At 38.8% G+C, this 19,151-nt stretch overlaps 1 protein-coding gene across 1 annotated transcript in view; it reads left to right on the top strand.

Annotated features, from left to right (window-relative positions):
• LOC104546456 (general transcription factor IIF subunit 2-like) overlaps positions 1 to 19,151 on the top strand; it is a 40,976-nt gene that overhangs the window by 129 nt on the left and 21,696 nt on the right. Inside the window, exons 2-5 of the mRNA XM_010191854.1 lie at positions 5,008 to 5,020; positions 6,786 to 6,859; positions 7,335 to 7,353; positions 8,701 to 8,845. Coding sequence (XP_010190156.1) covers positions 5,008 to 5,020; positions 6,786 to 6,859; positions 7,335 to 7,353; positions 8,701 to 8,845 — 251 coding nt within the window. The remainder of the gene's footprint in view (positions 1 to 5,007; positions 5,021 to 6,785; positions 6,860 to 7,334; positions 7,354 to 8,700; positions 8,846 to 19,151) is intronic.

Below are 19,151 nucleotides of genomic sequence, written 5' to 3'. Positions count from 1 at the left end.
CCCCCCTCCCGTCCGCCCCCCGCCGTGCTTAGCGTGGTGGCGACCAGGGGGATCCCGCAGAGGAGGCCGGACGGCAGCGTGGAGTGGGGCCGTGACTGGGGCGCAGGGGGTGCCGGCCCGCGGTGCCCCCAGGCAGCCGTTGCCCCCGTTCCCCTCCTCGTGGACGCTGGGGGCAGCTGCGGGGGTCAGTGAAACACCACAGGTGAAAGTGGGCTACCTGGGAGCCGTCCTGAACTAGTGCTCTGTTTGACGTAACAAACATAGTAGCGTAACTTGTATTTTCCTAAAAATCTGAGAGTCGCGGAAAGTTTGAGTGCTTCCAAATTCACATCCTGGTTTAAAAAAATAAGGAAAATGAACACCTGTGTCTTGTCACTATGGCTTACCTTGGTGCTAGAGAAGTACAATTATAGTGGAGGTGCTAGGAAAAGATATAAAGCTCATCAAATCAAATCAAATCCAAGCATCTGCCTGGTGCAGGGCCATGCTCACGTCTGCTGCTGCTGACTAGGCCACCACTGCCTACCTATCATCAGCTCTGTTCTGTGGAGACTCTGTCAAGGTGGCTTGGCTGCTTCTGCTGGCAACAGCAAGCATTGGCTCAGGAAAGAGAAGACTCACAGCCAATAGGGGAGTATGTGCCCTGGCTCCCTTCTAATCTCCTGTGGATGTGCCTTCATTTTTCCAGATGTTTATTTTTTCTGTCTGGGGATAAATAGTATCCTCCTCCTCCTCTTCCTTATTTGAGGAGTGAGGGAGAAGGCTCAGACCGTCAACTTGAAAGAACCTGTGAGGATAGGGTAGTACCCAAATACTGGTCCTGGGTGGTGAGGGGGTGTGGCACCATCATACTTCAACAACCAAAACATCTTATTGTTTGAAAATAGTGGGGAATTTCGTACTTGCTTTGCTGTGAAGAATTTGTGATGGTGGGTAGGTCGCTGCATTGGGCTTCCTCTTTCGTACTGACACCTGAACGTCTGGTTTCATGAGACTGTAATGAACGCTGTATATGCTCTGATTGTAATAGCTTATCCAGGACAATAAAAATGAAAGGTGACAATAGAAAGCTGCAGAAGTATATCACAGTACTGCGTGACAGGATGATAAAATGGCAGATGAAATTCAGAGCTGAAAAATCTAATCTGATGTGCACAGAGAAAAACTATCCTAATACACATGATGTATTCACCACACAGTGATTGGTCTCTGCTGGTTTTTGTCATTAGAAAGGAGGTTTAGTTTCACAGTAGAGATGGATAACTGTGAGAATGTGATGTCAAAAGAGCAGATTCACCATTGGGCATGATTACAAAAGATACAGAGAACAAAAGAGAAAATTTTATTATGCCATCTTAGTGCCTGTATCCTGAATACTGTGTGTAGTTCTGGTCTTGTCCTCCATTGTGGAAAGTATACAATAGACCTAAAAACAGTACCAAGAAAAGCACTGGGGATGATGGCCTCAAGTTGCGCCAGAGGAGGTTTAGATTGGATATTAGGAAAAAATTTCTTTACTGAAAGAGTGGTCAAGCACTGGCACAGGCTGCCCAGGGAGGTGGTGAAGTCACCATCCCTGGAGGTGTTCAAGAGGTGCATGGATGTGACACTTCAGGACATGGTTTAGTGGGCATGGTGGGGTTAGGTTGATGGTTGGACTTGATGATCTTGGAGGTCTCTTCCAACCTTAATGATTCTGTGATCTAGGGAACAGGGAATGGTGGCTGTGGAGGAAACTCCTAAATACATTGTTACCTTTCAAGCTGGCAAGATGATTGACTTGGAAATCTTGCAAATGTCTGAGAAACAGTAACATCACAGGTGGACAGGGAAGAAATGGGTAGGGAAGAGTCAGTTCTAACTCAAGAATTAATAGTATATCAAATTAATTCATCTAATGGGGCTTAGAGCAGACAAAGCAGGTACCATTTTGAAACTTGTTGCAATAGAAAGTTGTGAATGTCAATACTCCACAGATGCTGAAAAAGCCGTTTGACAAATTCAGGCAAGAAAATCAGATGGAGATATTAAAAATGAATACATTGCCTTACCTTGAGGCTGCTGACTCAAAGATCGAAGTAATTGGAATAGAATGCTGGGGGAAAGCCTTTCCTTTTTATGTTCTCCTGCTCTTCTCTAAGTCCTGCTGTTGGCAGCACTTGGAGACAGGACACTGAACTTGCTTGTTTTTTAGTCTGATATGGTTTGGTGATTCCTGAGCAAGCCGGGAATTGTCAGGCACATCTGTGCTTACAGTTGATGCCACTCTGAGCACAGAGTGCTGCCTAGTTTAATGAGAAAACTTGACTGAAAGGAATGCTTAAATATTGCTTTTCCAAGTAAGTATTAATGTAACCCTTTGTGGGCATGGTCTTAAATTATAATTTGGCTGTCTTCTTGTATAATAAAAATTTTAAAAATTACAAAGTTGCTACTGTTGGTAGATCATAGCAAGAGATGTGCAGGATTTTATCCTTTGAATTGCTTTGGGCCTGAACTTGGAAACAACTATCCTTGTTGCTAAGACCTTCAACAGACTCAGAGGCATGACTGTGTAGCACCTGTGCCTTTTATCTTCACTAGCTGGGGTAATGAGGCTGAATATATCCTTCAAAGATAGAGCAAGAGAGAGCAATCAGTTCTGCAATAAAAACCTTGGTGTATTTTCTTTCCTTTTAGCATGTATTATGCTAGCACAGGAAGTATTCCAGAGAGTCTACTTAACAGGCAGTAAAATACATAGTGATGTGTACTGTGGATGCATGAACACTAATAGAAGGTACCAGAAATCGAGTGAGTTTCTTTAATACAAACCCAGAAGGCAACTGGAATAATTTTTTCCTGTGTTTCCAGTGAAAGCTGAGATAGGGAAATATTATAAGAACTGTGATTATGTACTTGTGGCAAAGTGAAGGCCATTTAGAGTCAGTCATTAGAATTGTTAATTTCTTGTTTCCTGTGTGATTTTTTTTTAATTTAGTTTGCTGCATGGATCTAATTTTAGAAAGATTATATCTTTATACAATTTCTTTTTTGTATGTTTGAAGGAAAATGAAAACATAGAGCCTGACATCAGCCTGTATCAGTTTCTGATGTACCTACTGCATATGGATTGCTATAGAGAAAGAGCTAATGTAATTTCCCTCGTTGCTCATACAGAAGCAGCTCTGCAGCGTTGTAACATCCTGCTTTGCAGAGGCTGCTGAGCTTTTTGGGCTGGAAGTCAGCTTGAAGAAGACAGAAGTTCTTTACCAACCTGCACCTCAGGAAGTCTTCCATCACCCCCACATCACCATAGGCAAATCAGAGCTTAAGTCAGTCCAGCAGTTCAACTATCTAGGAAGTATCATTTCTTCGGATGGTAGGATTGACAAAGAGCTAGACAACAGGTTAGCAAAGGCATGCAGAGCTTTTGGAAAACTCCATAAAAGAGTCTGGTGCAATAAACACCTTGAGAAAAGTACAAAGATTAGTGTCTACAGAGCCATTGTACTGTCTGCTCTTTTATATGGGTCTGAATCACGGGTCATCTACCGCCAGCACCTGCAACTCCTCGAACGCTTCCATCAGCGCTGCCTCCGTACAATCCTAAACATCCACTGGACTGACTACGTGACTAATGTCACTGTCCTTGAACAGGCAGGGGTCACCGGTATTGAGGCCATGTTGTTGAGGACACAGCTGCGCTGGGCAGGGCACATCTCCAGGATGGAGGATCACTGCCTCCCTAAGATTGTCCTCTATAGTGATCTCACCACCGGCTGCCGTAACAGAGGAGCCCCAAGGACTCCCTGAAACAGTACCTCAGTTTTGGCCATGTTGACTACCATCAGTGGTCCACTCTGGCCTCCAATCGGGAGACATGGAGACGCACCATCCATGACACTGCTGTCTCCTTTGAGAACGCACGTAGAATCAGTCTCGAGGAGAAAAGACAACGCAGAAAGAACCACGCCTTGCCAATACCACCTAAGGAGACTTTCTGCTGTGCCCTTTGCAACCGGACTTGCCTATTCTGCATTGGCCTGTTTAGCTATCAGCGCGTTTGCAGCAAGTGTGGGTAGTGTCCTTCCCTTATCTTTGTTCGCAAAGCCTAGCCATGAATTTCCTACAGAAAATTGGAAGTAGTTTATTACAGATAGGGGCTGCTTGTGTGTTTTGTTCTGAAGGCAGATAGGAAGCTGTGAATAAGCTGAAGGATGCGTGGAGCAGGGGCCCTCGTGTTGTATGCTACCTGCAGGGAATCTCCTGTACTGGAGCCTGGTGTTTGTGTGATGTGAGTAGCAAGAAGAAAACAGCAGTCTGAGGAGGTCTTGAAGTGATGCTGCTTAGCATGTCAGGTTTCTTCTTGTGATTAAATTGTGTGGAGTTTTTTGCATGTTCTTAAATTACAAATCCCAGAATAAAGGCCACTTGTTTTGATAATGTTCAGTAGCTTTTCAGTATGGCAGGTAATCTTTCCACAAGTCAGTCTTTCTCCGAGTGTGTATTTTTCAAAATCCTGCTGTGGGATCTTTGAAGATTGTGTAAGACTTTATTTAATCTTTCCTATGATTGTTCATTAATATGGAGCTGCAAAATTTATCACGTGGTTTTGAGAGGACCTTCTGGTTTTAACTGAAATAACTGTGTATAGCTAGAAGTAATCCTTTGATCACAGTCCTTCCTAACCCTTTTTTCTCTCTGCAGAGCCCTTGACTGCGGAGAGGCCAGCAGAAAGATGATTAATTGCACTCTTTAAGACTGTTTCCCATGCAGCTGAAACAAGTTTGATTGATCTGAAACCTCTTAATTTGAATAAATTCCCTGTCTGATTATATTATATAGCAAGTCAGTGATTTTAACAGCATGAGAGTCCTTCACTCCATGTCCACTCCTCTTGAATGTATGTCTGCCTTATTACCTGGCAATATAAATTAGATACAGATTAGGTGCAAGCACATAATAATAGTTCTGTTGAGTCAGCTGGGGCATATGTCATAACATTTATCTTGGCTTAAGTTAAAGATACCTGACAAAGGTAATGATACCTTGGCAAAGAAAATGATACCTGATCTGGCAAGAAATTTACTGTAGAAAATTACCACTCTGAAAACTGGAAAAAATATATATCAACTGATTGTGCCAATTTGTGACTTTCTTTTGTGCATTTGTGGCATTTTTCACCCAGTGTTTTGACTTTATGGAAACTTGGTCTGACATTTAGTTTGGCTGAGCAGTTTGAGGACATCTGGATTTTCTAGCTATTGCACAGTATTTCACGAGGTGCTGTGAGACTAAAGGAAAGTGCTAAGCGCCAGTACCAAGATGTTTTCTGGTTGTTTTGTTTTGTTTTGAAGAACAGGTAAATGAAAGGTTAATGTTCAATAATTCATTTGAGCTTTAGAAGTTAGCAAGTTGCTCTTTGTCAACAAGTTCCTGGAACAGACTCCTCTGAACATACAGCTGTGCAGTGAAACTTGCCTTAGTTTTATTCCATGCGAGACAAAATCAGACTACAAAGTGCCTCTTTGCTGCTCAAAACAGAAAATGCCACAGACACAGCTCAATACCTTTCTCTTTCTCACTGGCTGTGTTTCACACCGTTTGTCTATGTGGGCACAGATGTTTTCAGTAGTTGTGCACTGTGTGAGCCAGAATAAACTTTGCTGTACCAGTAAGGAACATTGATGCAAAATTAAATAATGTAGATTTGTTCTGATGTGTCATGAGCATATGAGGAAGAAAAATATAAAATTCATGTATCAGTATGGTTCTCTAGTATGTGGCATTGGAACAGTAAACAATTTTTCTTTTAACAACTCACTGTTTTGCTAGACCCTGAGACTACTGTAGGTCTTTAAGATTATGTTTTCTGCTGCATCCTTAGTAGAAAGAGAAGGGTTTATAGGAAGCAGTAGCTTCTATTAGACTACTTTCAGCTATTTCCTTTTGAAAAATATCTGTAATTTCCATATCACTTGAACATCTTACAGTTAGTTTTAGTCAGATGTGAGATTGTCCTTATTGCCTCAGGTCTGTATTCCATCTCTTGATGTGCCACAGTACTTCAACGTCTAATGGCTTGTGTGTAGGGGGGAAATTGCTCCAATCTCACAGTCATTTTATTAATGTGTCGTGTTCAGTCTTTATAAAAAACCATAATAGAAAAGACAGTAGTAATTGCTGAATAGGAGGGGGAAAACAGTGATCTGCAAACCACTACACTCTGCACTTACAACTGATAGAGCTGGCTTCTTGCAAGGAAGGGTAGATGTGGCTAGAACTGATGCCATGTGGTGGAGCAGAGAAGGCAGAGAAGTTTCTCCTTCCTCTGGGTGTAAACTGAGAAGCCCGAAGTGCCTCAGCAGGGCCGGATGCACGGACACATGGGCTGAGCTGGGAGCTCTTCTCTGGGGCAGGGCAGTGGCAGCTGCCAGTGCAGGCCACCTCTTAAGGTCCTGGGGAACTGTGCCCTCATGGAAGTGTTCAGATAGGTGTATAGGTGTTCATCAGCGACAGCACCATAGATAAAAACAAACACTTAACCTTTTGTTTTCACAGAATAAATGTTGTTTGTAATCTTTAAGCTTGCCTTTTAAGAACTGGAGTAACTTTGCTGAGCAAAGTTGGATGAGATGACCTTTAACGGTCCCTTCCAATCCAGATGCTATATTGTCTGCTGTATTTAGCTCATACTGTATTCTGAAGTGGTCTGAGTAAAAGCATTTGAAATCTGTACATGTACACAATTTATGTAGAATTTTTAAAATCTGCTTTTCCTGAAATCTGTCTTCTTTTCTTAGGTGCCCAAATACTTGTCACAACAGTGGAATAAAGCTTCAGGAAGAGGTGAAGTGGGAAAACTAAGGATTACCAAGTAAGCCATTACTGTACCTTTATTGGTTGCAATTCTTAGAAGAAGTTACCTTAAGTAAAATAGATTATGTTGCACCTCTTATAATGCATAATCCTGTTTCTTGCAAACACTGTGCATATTTCTCTGATACCTGAATGGTACTTGCTTGTACAGTGATTATGAATAGAAATTATGTGAAATTATACTGGGAAAAGGCTGTATGAAATTACATGATATTTGGTTTCTTAAACCCAAGAAATATGCACATCTAACTGGAGAATGTTCTTTAACTTATAAGTACTGTTTTGCTGCTTCTGTTCTCACCTGCTGACTTTTCCCATTTATTCTTGGGCATCAGCATAACAAAACAAAATTGAGCAGCTCAAGAGTGGACATAAGTAACAAAACCAGAATTTGAATTTGTTTTTTTATCAGGGAAGCTAAACTTGTGGAATTAGATTATGGAAACTAAAACCTTAAATATTTTCTTTTGCAGAACTCAAGGAAGAACAGAAGTAAGTAATTGCTAAATACAAAGGCTGTGCTATATTTTGAATTCTAAAAATTGTTTAGAACATGCTGGTTTCTAATGTCACGTATTTTTTGTTACACCTGTAATGAAGCATTGTACCACAGAATCGGGAGAATTCTGTTTGTAGCTCTGCCCATAGATTTACTGTGGGACTTCAATCAAGTCTTTGTTCCCCAAGTTTGTTTACCCATTTGTAAGCAACAATCCTAGTAGTGGCCTTCTCCCTAAAGATTTTGAGGTGTGTTAGTGCAAAAGGAAGAAGTAAGGAAGGTGATGATAAAGCATAAGAAATTGGAGATGGAGGGTTGCAATTTCAGAAATTATTCTGTCTTGTATTTGGAATTTGATCCTACTAAAAATAAAGCAACTTGAAGATTTTTCAGCATGCAGCAGTTAACTTCTCTTATTAGCAGCCTCAGTGGATGACAGTAACTTTCTGTCTGTTACAGGAGATAAGGGAAGTTGCATTAGTTAGAATTACTTCAGATACCACATAGGCCTGTCACTCAATTGGAAGAAGCTGAACAAAAAAATGGCAGGGCAGCAAGCTGCATTTGCCATTTGATAACCTGGCCAAACTCCTTTTAGAATAAGTGGAAAGTGTTCTACCGGAGGTTTGGGTGTTTGGTTGCACTCTTCTAGGCTGGAATACGAGCCAACCTCCCTAATTTTGTGAGCCCCACACCAAAATCTGTATATGGTGCAGCAGCTGTTGCTGCATGACAGGATGAGGCTAAGCAGGATGTGCAGGAAAAGCACGCAGCGCTCGTCTGAAGTATCCATCTTGTTTTCTTGCTGAGTCGTGCGGCTAGGGATTGTGGTTACCCAGTCCCCCCAGTACCTTCTCAGCTCATATATTGGGCATGCAATGTAAACACAGCAAAGGAGCCGTATTTTAACTTTTCCTGGGCTGCATGCAATTCAGGAGTCCCTGGGCTGATAACGCTTGCTGTGATACATGAACACTTCCTCTGGAACTAAACTGGCAGTGTGACACATTTTAAAGCACTCGTACTGAACAATGTCAGAAAACCTATTATGCCTTACATTTTAATGAGTAAAATCAAATTGTTCTCTAACTTCAGGAGGACGTAATTTACAATTTTTTTTAAAAGACAAGTAAATTTTATTAAGTACATGAAAGCTTTGAATTCTGTATTTCAACAAGAGACCAATATCATAAGGCTCTTATACTACTCTTTATGTTTTTCAAATGAAAATGTGCTCTACTACTTGTGTTTTCTCTCTCTCTTTTTTTTTGTTTCCCTATGACTTGTAAAGCTGTGTAATTGAGTCTGTTTAGTAACACTGTGGTAATTGTGACTGTTAGGTGTCATTTACTTTGAATGAAGAGCTTGCAAGCATCAGTGATATTGGAGGAAAACCTGCTTCAGTCAGTGCACCAAGGGAACACCCATTTCTTTTGCAAAGTGTGGGAGGACAAACCTTAACAGTGTTCACAGAAAGTCCAGTAGGTAAGTTAGAATTAAAATTACTTGGTACGATTACAGTATTGATTATTTCAATAAACTGAATGCTGCAAAGACCAGAAGACTCAGAAGTCAGATTTTGGCTGTGTTTTGTTGTTATCTGCGTACGTAACACTGTTGTACTTTTTCGTTTCTGTCTCTTTTTCTTCATATGATTGAGCAACTAATTTAAGTTCTCTACATAGGATTATGTACATTTCAGCTGTGAGTCTGCTAAAGAGAACAGAGTGAGCATGGAGCGCAGTTCATTGTGTACTTCCCTTTAGGGTTTTCACTGAAAAAATGTTTTTGTGTTCCCATGTACTTTTGGAAGCAACGGATATTTTTTTTCTTCTTGAATTGGTCTCTGCTGTGGATATAGTTTTATAAGAATGCTGATTCTTCCTCTGTCCAGTTCTTCCTCTATCCATTTTAGCAATAAATACATCTGTTCACCACATTTTCTTAAAATATATGTATGGTTTAAGTGTGTTAAAGCTTAATAAGGTTATAATACCAAACAGTGCAGAAGTAAGGTTCTAATTTTTCTCACTGGATTTCAGCTGTTTAGCCTGCCTTAAGTTCAGCTCAGTAGCTGTATGAGTGATTAAGAAATTCAAGATCATGTGTTGAATGGCATGTAATTGCATGTTAGACTTAAGGGACATGGTAGTGTTACACTGTATGGTAAGTTCAGCAGACTGCCTTTCATATAACTCCTGTGTGCTCTGAAGTTTTTGACTGAAATTACATGGTCGTGTTCTGGATGTTAAAGGAGGGAGGAAGAGCATATCTTACTGTCTGCATAAGGTATCTCAGTTTCAGGCACTTAGGTTTTGATGTCCCCAGAAGACAAATAATAGTAAGATTTTTTGATACCTCTGCCTTCTGTGGAGCAGAAAACTGCAGTGTAACCAGCTTCTGCTGTTTTGATGTTCATAGGCTGGTAGGTAAGTGCTGTCACGGCAGTGTGATGCTTTAGCAAATAACTGATGGAGGGAAAATCATAACTCACAGGACAGAGTTAGAATACTTAGTAAGTTCATAGAATCATACAATGTATTGGGCTGGAAGAGACCTTTAAAGATAATCTAGTCCAAGTTTGACCACCTCCTTTTGAAAATCTATTTTAAAGATTTAATGGCTAAACATTAAGACATTAAGGTACAAGTAGCTTGGCTGCCTCAGTTATATCTGTAAATACAAACTCTTACACTACAACTCACACACTTTTAATTTGTTATCCCTTTTTCTGAAACTAATGTAATCATGTTATTGTTTTTTTCACTTAAATTATATTTTCATGTGTGTGACTTGCAACACTTTAAAAATGCTGGTTTTTATAATTCATAGATTACAAATAGGGAGAAAGTTTTCAAGAACGTTGCAAGCATTTTAGTTGCACCTCATCCTTTTTCATTTCTCTGTGCCCCAACCTCAGAATGCTTGACAAAAGAGAGATTTCAGGTGTGAGGATGTGTGTATACGTTCAGTGACTTTCGCATGTTTGCTGCAAATCTCGTGGAATTTTACTTCCTAAGACACTTTTTGATACAAAATACTGCTTCAAAAACTTCCAGTGGTAACTTCAGCTGCAGTGAGTGCAGATGCTGAACTTGAATGTGGAGTATTTGTCATCAGTTAGAATGTGATAGCTAGAAGATTCCTATTGATTTCTGTTTTGCCATCTGTAATACCAGTGTCTCAAAAGCTTTAGGTACTTAGATGTCCAAGTTTTATTTAATCAGTTAAAAAATGTGCATTTCTTAGCAACTAGAAAATGTTATTCAAATCCCAAGCGGGGATAGGTCATGCATATGTATAGGTGTACTGGGAAACCTTATGAATATGTAACACTTTGCTGGATATAAGTGAGGAGAACTGCAGCACCAGGTGCACACGATCTGGAGGAATTCCCCCCGTGCTGCCCGCGTGTGAATAAACACACCTACTTTACAATCTTACAGATTGTAGAGTCATTATTCCGCAAGTCAGATCTATTGAGTAGAAGTTATTACATTAATCGGGAGCAAAGGGTAGATAGTGAAGTGAGAAATGTTTGGAATAAAGCACTGAATAAGCATAGACCCTGTCGAAATTGTTTTTGCTTGAAATTAGCAAGCATAAAGTGCAGTGAGTGAGTTTTCTTGAAACTTGCTTAAATGCAAAATGGCTAAAATGTGTTGCTGTTGTGTTAAAGCTGGCGTTGGCAGTACCATCAAAAATAAACTTCAATGTGCTTTTTTTGCATGACTTTTTTTGGTTATAAAGATGAATGTGACACGAATATCCCAAATTCCAGTCAGATTTTCTACAGACACAATGTTCCTGCAGCCATACTCTTGTGTACCGTCAATATGTTTTGAGTTCCATGGCCAATTTCAACAAATTTCATAGTGAATTATGGGTAGTGTGAAAACAGGTGTCTGAAGAGTAGAAGGAAACTATGTGGATATCCCAAGTGAAAGAAAGGCTGCTACCCTATTTGGTGCCAGAAAATCCACATGGAAAAAACACTATAATTATAGCAACAATGGAAAAAGACTCAATAAAAACTTACACATCTTTGCACATCTGTCAACCTGGAGTAAGAGACAGTCAGAGAAAATTGAAATTCATTTTTATTTTCACAGACCGATATTTGTCTTCAAATTATAATTAGCATATTTTTGTGAAAAGCATTGGTGATCTTGTTCCTTTTTCTTTTGCTAAGTGCACCGTGTAACAGATTCAATATGCCAGTTTGAACCATGGGGCGAAGATTAAGCTGGTACGGAACTGCAGATGGCATTGCTAATGTTGCATCTGGAAGGATGCATTTGAGGAATTATGCAAATTAACTATGGATAAAAAAGTGCTTCATGCACCATTGCTCTCAGACAGTAACCTTCTGGAGGACTGAACGTACCTAAAATGGAGCAAATGGCATAAAACACTTGTATAGGCTGGGTTTTTTTGGCTGTGTTCTGTTTTGGTTTTTTTTCTCCATTTTTTGAGCACATTAAAAGCCTAAGATGTATTGTGTGTGCTGTCCTCTAATCCTGGGATCCATATGTTGTAGTGACCATCTTTTTGATGGTCTTTCAGAAAATGAATGAGGAATTTCAAAAGTGCCTCTGAAATATTTTGTAATCTTGGAAGGTGCTGCAGGGAGTTTACGTATTCTGGATAATTCAGCACTTCACGTTGTTTCGCCAGGTCATTTAGAGCAAGCAAAAGAGATCAAATTTAACAAGTAATTTACTATTTTCTGCATGATGTAATTTCTAGACTTCTGAATGGATTTTCTTGGGATTTGGTTTTTTTTTAACTGAACTTGCTTCTATTACCTGTTATAGTTGGAAGAAATCCTTTGGTTCTTACACCGTAAATCTCTGCATCTCTGATGGTCCCATATTAGTTAATGAACAGTAGTAGGCTCTTCTGAGGCACCATTTGTTATGTCTAAAGTCTAATGAATTGCATTTTCTTGGTCTTTTTCAGTGCACGTACTAGATCTGAGCTAATATAAATCTGGATTAAGTGGATCCCATCCTAGATACTGTTAAAAATTGGTCTATACTGGCTTTCATACGTGGTGCACTTTCTATTTAGCCCAACTCTGTGGTTTCCCTTGTTTCTTTTTTTTTTTCCCTATTTCTGTATTTTCAAATAGCTCTAATACAGAGTAGTACAATGCACTCCAGAAGCAGTAGTTGCAAAATATCTCCCTACTTCCATCACAAAGGTATTTGCATACATGTGACATCGTGTTGTCTTTCATTCCTGGGCAAATCACTGAGACCTGTGGTGGTGTTCCTGAACATCAGTTCAGCAGAGCCGGGGGGAAGTGTGGCTTCTGGGAGGACTGCAGAGAGATCCAAAGCACAGTTGTCTCTTGCTGTCTGGGTCTTGCTGTCTAGGCTGGTTTCAGTATTATTTCTGCATTAAATATGAACTACATTCTGTTCCATAAACATCACCATATGTACATCAACAGTTGCTATGCGACATGCTATTTGTGCTTCCAGTCATTTTAGCTTATCTTTGTCATCAGCTATCATAGCTGTAATTTTTTGGGCGGGAGGAAAGGAGAGCATTTTGCATACATTTCAGTGTGTTGTATTGGACAAAATGAATTTTCCTTATGTGTGTATAGCTAAGAGCTATCTAGGGGCAAGTCTTGGGTTTGATATAGGGTGTGTTTAGTTAAAATAGTTTTTTTCTCAGCTTCCTACTGGCAGACACCCTGACTTAAGGAAGTGCTATAATTTGACAGTTTGTTTCTTGGCTAAAGAATAGGAAGATGCTTTTGTTAAACATTTAACGGCAATTTTTTCTGATTGTGATCATAAATTAATTCCTTTACTGCTTTAATTGCCTGTAGTTTAGCTTTTCTGCCAGCAGGTAGTTTAGGATTATTTGTATAAAAATGCAGCTATGTTATAGATAATGATGAAAGTTTCTTACTGAGCTGGTTCTCGGAAAAATGTGCTACTAAAATGACTTGGGAAAACAGACCTTGGTAGGTGATTGCATCCCTAACTCTAAAGGACTGATGGGTGGAGAGGAAGATTTTACACTGTAGCCACAAATAAAGTATATTTCTGTAAAGTTGGGTGAGATGACTCATTTTATTGAAATTTTGAATCTATCTTCACAACTTCCCCCTTCGTAAGTGGGATTGCCTTCATGGTTATTTTAGTGACTCTAAGATCTTTCTTGCTCGTTCCATCTCACTGAAAGCAGGAAGTGTTTAGAGAATTCCACTGACAGAGCGACCACCAGGCCTTTGTTTCTGAGCAGCATTCATGCATGGGTTGTTTCACTGTTTCATGCTTCACAGAAGATTTCTGGCTCTTAACATTGCCTTCTTCTCCAGTTCTGAGTCTTATTTTCTTTCAGAATCTCAATTAATTCATTTATTTTGTGTGTTCTTGACCAGTAATACACATTTTCAGTTGTTTTTTTTCTTTATACAGATTATCATATATAAAAGGGCCTTTTCTGAGTTTGTACATGAATCATGCCTACTATACAATGCGTGATTGAGTTCCACTGAAGATGATTATTCAGAGCTCTGTATTTTGTGTATTTATCCGGTATTTTTTTAAATATTAGATAAATCCAGCCATTTAAAGAAATGTGAAGGGAAGAAACACTAATAAAAAGCCTGGAAAGATGTTTCTTTCATTAAAGCAGTTACTCCTATAATTACATTTCATTATTTCTGCTGAAAAATACAGAGTGCTCAGAATCTTGATGCCTTGTGATACTGCTTCTAATCTTATTAGAAGAATGAATGACTTCTCAAATTTTTCATCAAACTCTTATTTAGGAAGCAAACGCCCTCCCTCATCATTCTGTTGTCTTAGCTCTGCCTGCTGAGCAGTTTTGACGTATCCCTGTCTGCTTTAACAGCACTTTCCAGTCGTCTCCATTTGTTCAGGCTGTCACTTAACCACACATTCTTGTCTCCAAAATGCTTTGGGGTCTTACTTAATGCTGCTTTGTTCCTTTATGTACTTCAGTCTTTTATGGACTGCTGTTAGCAGAAGAGGAAAACGTTATCAGCAGCCTCACGATCAAAATAAATAGAAGCAGCAGCAGCCTTTCAGATCTCTGGCAGTCATGCATATTTCCAGATATTTGTGAGGATCATAAAGGAGATGCAACCCATGATCAGAAAAGCAGAATATGTGACTCAAGCTAGTCTAATTACAGACGGCATTTTATGGGTCAAGATTTTGTACGTATTATTGTGACATACGGCTCATTTAGAAAACAGCTGCGACTGCTTACATAATTTCTCCATCTCTAAAAAATGGGTATTATATTCATTTCCTTCATATGAGTGTTTTGAGGATTAAAAAATTACTGTAAGGTGGGTTCAGCTGGCTGGCAGGGGTAAGCTCCTAATTTTCTTTTAATTTTTGTTATTAAAACTGTAGACTGTTAATTCCTGTACAAATTTAAACAATTGAGGATATAATGCACAAAATATATGGGATGTTAGAATGGGTTCAGTGTGATTGGAATGGAATTGACTTTCTGCCTACTTCAGCGACTTTGAATTTCTTTGGTTTTTCTTGAGTCTGACTGATGTGTAAAAACCTACCCCACCAAAAAAACAACCCCAAAACACTACAAAGAAAACCCCCAACCAACCAATCCCAACCTGTTGACATTTATCTGCGAATCTTGCAGGAGGCTTGAGGAGGCTCAGCAGCTGTAGTCTGCACTGATAAAATATGTTGAGTAGACATAGTACAACTTCCTTTACCTTCTTCATGATATTAGTGCTGAGAAGATTTTTGAAGCAGAGACTTGTGACCTAATCATAAAAAAACCCAAATTGTCTAATGGTGAGAAAAAAACCACCACTTTTTTGTAAAGCTTGAATTTTGTCTGGTTTTTTGTCTCTGTTGTTGAGGGCAGATTCTGTTGCTACGTACAAGCAAACACACACACTCCCCGTGTAGACATGTTACAGTCTTATTATTACTTGAATCAAAGATGCCATTAGCAATTTTTAAGTGTGGTGTCTTATGCAGTAGCTTTGGCTAGGTAGTTTTCATTGAAACAGAGTTATAAAGAAACCACTTTAAATCCAGCTACTTCTTACATCTCAGTTGAGACAGGGTTTGATATCTTAGTATGCTTGCATGTTCATCATCACATCCTCTTTGCTTCTTGTCTGTGTGCTCAATATTGCCTTTACTAAGTTACAACTGAGTTAGGGTATTGGTTAAGTAATAACATTATGCTGTAAATGTACTAAATACAAAAACTGATAATGAGAAAACACACGTTTTTCTGCAAACACAGGCTATCTTGCATGTATATGTGAAAGTTGGCAGGGATTATAATTCACTTTGTGAATGCTCATGGATGGGAAAAGGCTGTATAATGATGTTTTCTTAGTGAGAAAGCACATGCCTTCAGCTGCTAAGACTAAGGACAGCCACTGGTAAAGAAAGAGGGATCTGTCAGATACTACTTTTTCCATTTGCATTAATCTGCAGGCTGTCAGCTATCTCAATGAAAACAGGGCCATCAGCCATGAAAGCCAGCAAGCATCAGTGGCAAGACAAAGGTTTTGTGAAATATTTCATGTTTTCAGTTCTGTTTACCCAGCCTGTAAATGGCAGAAATGATCAAACTAACTGAACTCAAAAATTACTCTCTGAGTTAGAGCAGTAATTCATCCTTGCATGTAAGTAAATAGTCTGTTATGACAGCTGTGACGTGTTTGATTTGAAAGCTAAGAATGAGTATATTTTACCATTTTTAACTATATTTCAGATAAGTTAAAATGTTTTTGTTCTCAGAAGATACTTAAAAAGGGAAAATACAGGAGAAGCAGTTGAATTTCAGGTTGACACATTTACGTAGGGGTTTAATTTCATAGGACTTGGTAAGCGTTAGAGCTCAGTTTACCAAAATACATCAGCCGCTGCCATTTCTTGAAATGCAGGATTGGAGTTTCATGCAGAAAGCTCTTTCCGAAGCTGACTCTGCCATTCATCTGAGTGATAACTTGCTGGAAAGTCACTTTGCAACACTTGTATCTAGGTTTTTCCTTTGTACATACTTCAATTCTCTGCTCTGTGGAACCAGAGACATTTCTGATTATGTGTATTTTTTCTACCTAACAAGTTGCACTCTGGTACCATTTGTGCACCAATGATCAGAAAGGGAAAAGACTGAAGAAATAAATCCTTGCATGATTTGCAGAGTGGGTAGAGAAGAGGTTGATCAAGTTCAAAAATTTACAACAAGAAGAATTACAATTAAGAACATTCTTTTGTAGAACCTTGATTAAAGAAAAATATAGAAAAGTAATATACATCTGTCCAGAGTGACCAATGAGATAAATGCATACTATTCATAGCTGAAGTATAATCCTACTTCTTGTGTAAATGTGTAACTTCATTCCTGCAGAGCTCGGTCAGAGGTGTAATGGAGTTCTCTCATTTAAGCACTGAATTTGAGCAATAAAGGAGATATTTTTTTATTCTTCAGAAAGTAAATTTATAAACATTAATCAAACCCAGTGATTGTGATTTTATAATGATTTATCATTCTTTGCTTTGCAACCCACTTTTTAGATGTAATTTCAAATAATGAACACAAAAATACCATGTTTCCTTTTTTTGTTCTTTTTTTCTTCCAGAAAGCCAAGCAGAAGAAAAATCTGAAGGCAGCAGCAATGGTGAGTGTGGACCCTTTCTTTGAAGTCTTTAAGAAGTTACTTACGACTGCAGATTTTCAGTTTTACTTTTCAATAAATTGGTGTATTTTTTAAAAACTGTCTTTATTGTTACATTTCTAGGGTAAAAGATCATAAAACTGAAAAATAACTTCATAACTTGATTGCTGCAGCGAAAAGCTTAAATTATTAATATTTTTTATTTAAATGAAGGGAAGGGGGGATTATGAAGGAGAACTTTAGAAAGATAATGTTCTTTAGAGTGTTATTTTAGATTTATTTTTTTATATCTCAATGTTTTCTTTTTAGGTTCATTGTATCTTTTAGTCTGAATTCTTTCCTCTTGATTGGAAAGTTTGTAGCAATTTCCAGATCTTTTGTTATTTGATTTTAATTCCATAGACTAAGCAGTCAGAAGAAGAATGTTCTCGAATTATACTTTGTTCAGTTTTTCTAATGAAAAAATCTTTTTTGTGAAAGATTTATGAATTCTTTGGAAAGAGTCAGAAATTATTAGTTCACTGATATTACCTAGCAGCTACATGGTAGTCAGTCCAATGATGTCTTAAGTACAGTTAAAAATTGTAAGGGAGCATCTCAAACTGCAGTTACTATGGTAAAAGTAGTTGGTTTTTTTACACAACTGAGAGTAGTAAATAAAAGTATTACCCTTCAATTAGTAATTTTTTCTGTGAAATGGGCAACACGCATATATCTGCTACATTCCTAAGGCTGCCTGATACCATAAAGATTTTATTCCAGGTTGGAGCTGGTCTGTGCAGGTTTCCTTTGCAGTCACTGAAGGAAACGATTCCAGAAAGTTTTATTCTAACCTGAGTGTGTGCCACTGCAGTTCCCCAGCAGCTCGAGCAGAGCTCTCTTGAGGCTGCGTGTTCTCATCCTGCTCCCTTCTCTGCTGTTAAATCCTTTGGGCTTGCGTTACTGAAATTCCCAGCGAGGTTCATGACAGCATGGGAATCTTACAGTGTCAAGTCGTCTTTAATAAAAATGCCCTTTTCTGCTTTTATTAAAGAAAGAGATGTTTAAAAAATGTCATTAACTTACTAGCGCAAATAAGTGCCAATGTTATCAAGAGCCTGTGAACCTGGGAAACTAGACACAGCTAATACAAAATATATAGACAAATCTCAGGCTTGTTGGTAGAAGGATTACCTGTGGTGCACATATATTAATAGTGCAGGGCCTGGGCTGGCACTCGTAAGTGGGAATGGCACCAATATCAGATGGACTGGAAATAGTCTCATGCCCCTGCCTTTCTTAAAAAGCAGAACTTAAACATAAAACTAATGCTAGTAGGTTTTCAAAATGTCTTCTAGAAAGTAATTTTTCAGATACTTTAACAGAGAGATGTCTGCTTTTTCTAGTATTTTATTTTTATTTGAATTGCATTTCACTATCAAATGTTGTCAAAAGTGCATACCAGAGTGTCTGGTGAGGAGTAGAGCTTGCGTTTGGTTTTTTGTAGGAGGGAGTTCTGGTAATATTGAGATGCTTTCCATTACACTGGCTTAAGCATGTCAAAAGGCTCGTGTTAGAAATGTTACAGTCTGTAGACTTGTGCTGAATCCAAGGTGTATTTTATAGCTTGCAGTTTTTCCAAGTTACTTGTTAATACCCGTTCTCTCTGATTGTATGTTAATTGTAGTGCAGCCTTAAGGTTATGAAAGGCTACTTTGTAGAGGTTAGTATTTTATACCACTAGAAAACTGAAACTCACTGCTGTGGGGTGTCATGTGTAAAGCAGGTCTTGAGAGTTTAACTGCTAAAATGATTCAGAATTTTTATGTTACATTGAATTTCTCTGAGGGTCTTTAGTTGTAGAGATGCACCCTTGGTTTTGCTTGGCTTTTGGGGTTTTTATTCTGGTTTTGTTTGCATTTGAATGATTGAATTGTCTGCTCTTTGCTTTTGATGTCTCCTTGTTCTGTGAATATTGTGTAAGATGGCCACGTGTTTAGTTGTTTGCATTTTTGCTTTGATCAGAAGAATGAATTACTGTGTGCTGTGGGCTGGTCAAATATGCTGACAAGATGAGTGCTAAACCCATTTGATGGAATCAAACTGGTTGTGGATTCAGTTTCTGAATTATGATAGTTGGTT

The sequence above is a fragment of the Mesitornis unicolor genome, unplaced genomic scaffold (assembly GCF_000695765.1).
Source record: "Mesitornis unicolor isolate BGI_N332 unplaced genomic scaffold, ASM69576v1 scaffold14479, whole genome shotgun sequence".
NCBI lineage: Eukaryota > Metazoa > Chordata > Aves > Mesitornithiformes > Mesitornithidae > Mesitornis > Mesitornis unicolor.
The sequence above is the reverse complement of the archived record's forward strand: the minus strand, read 5'-3'. Positions and strand labels throughout refer to the sequence as shown.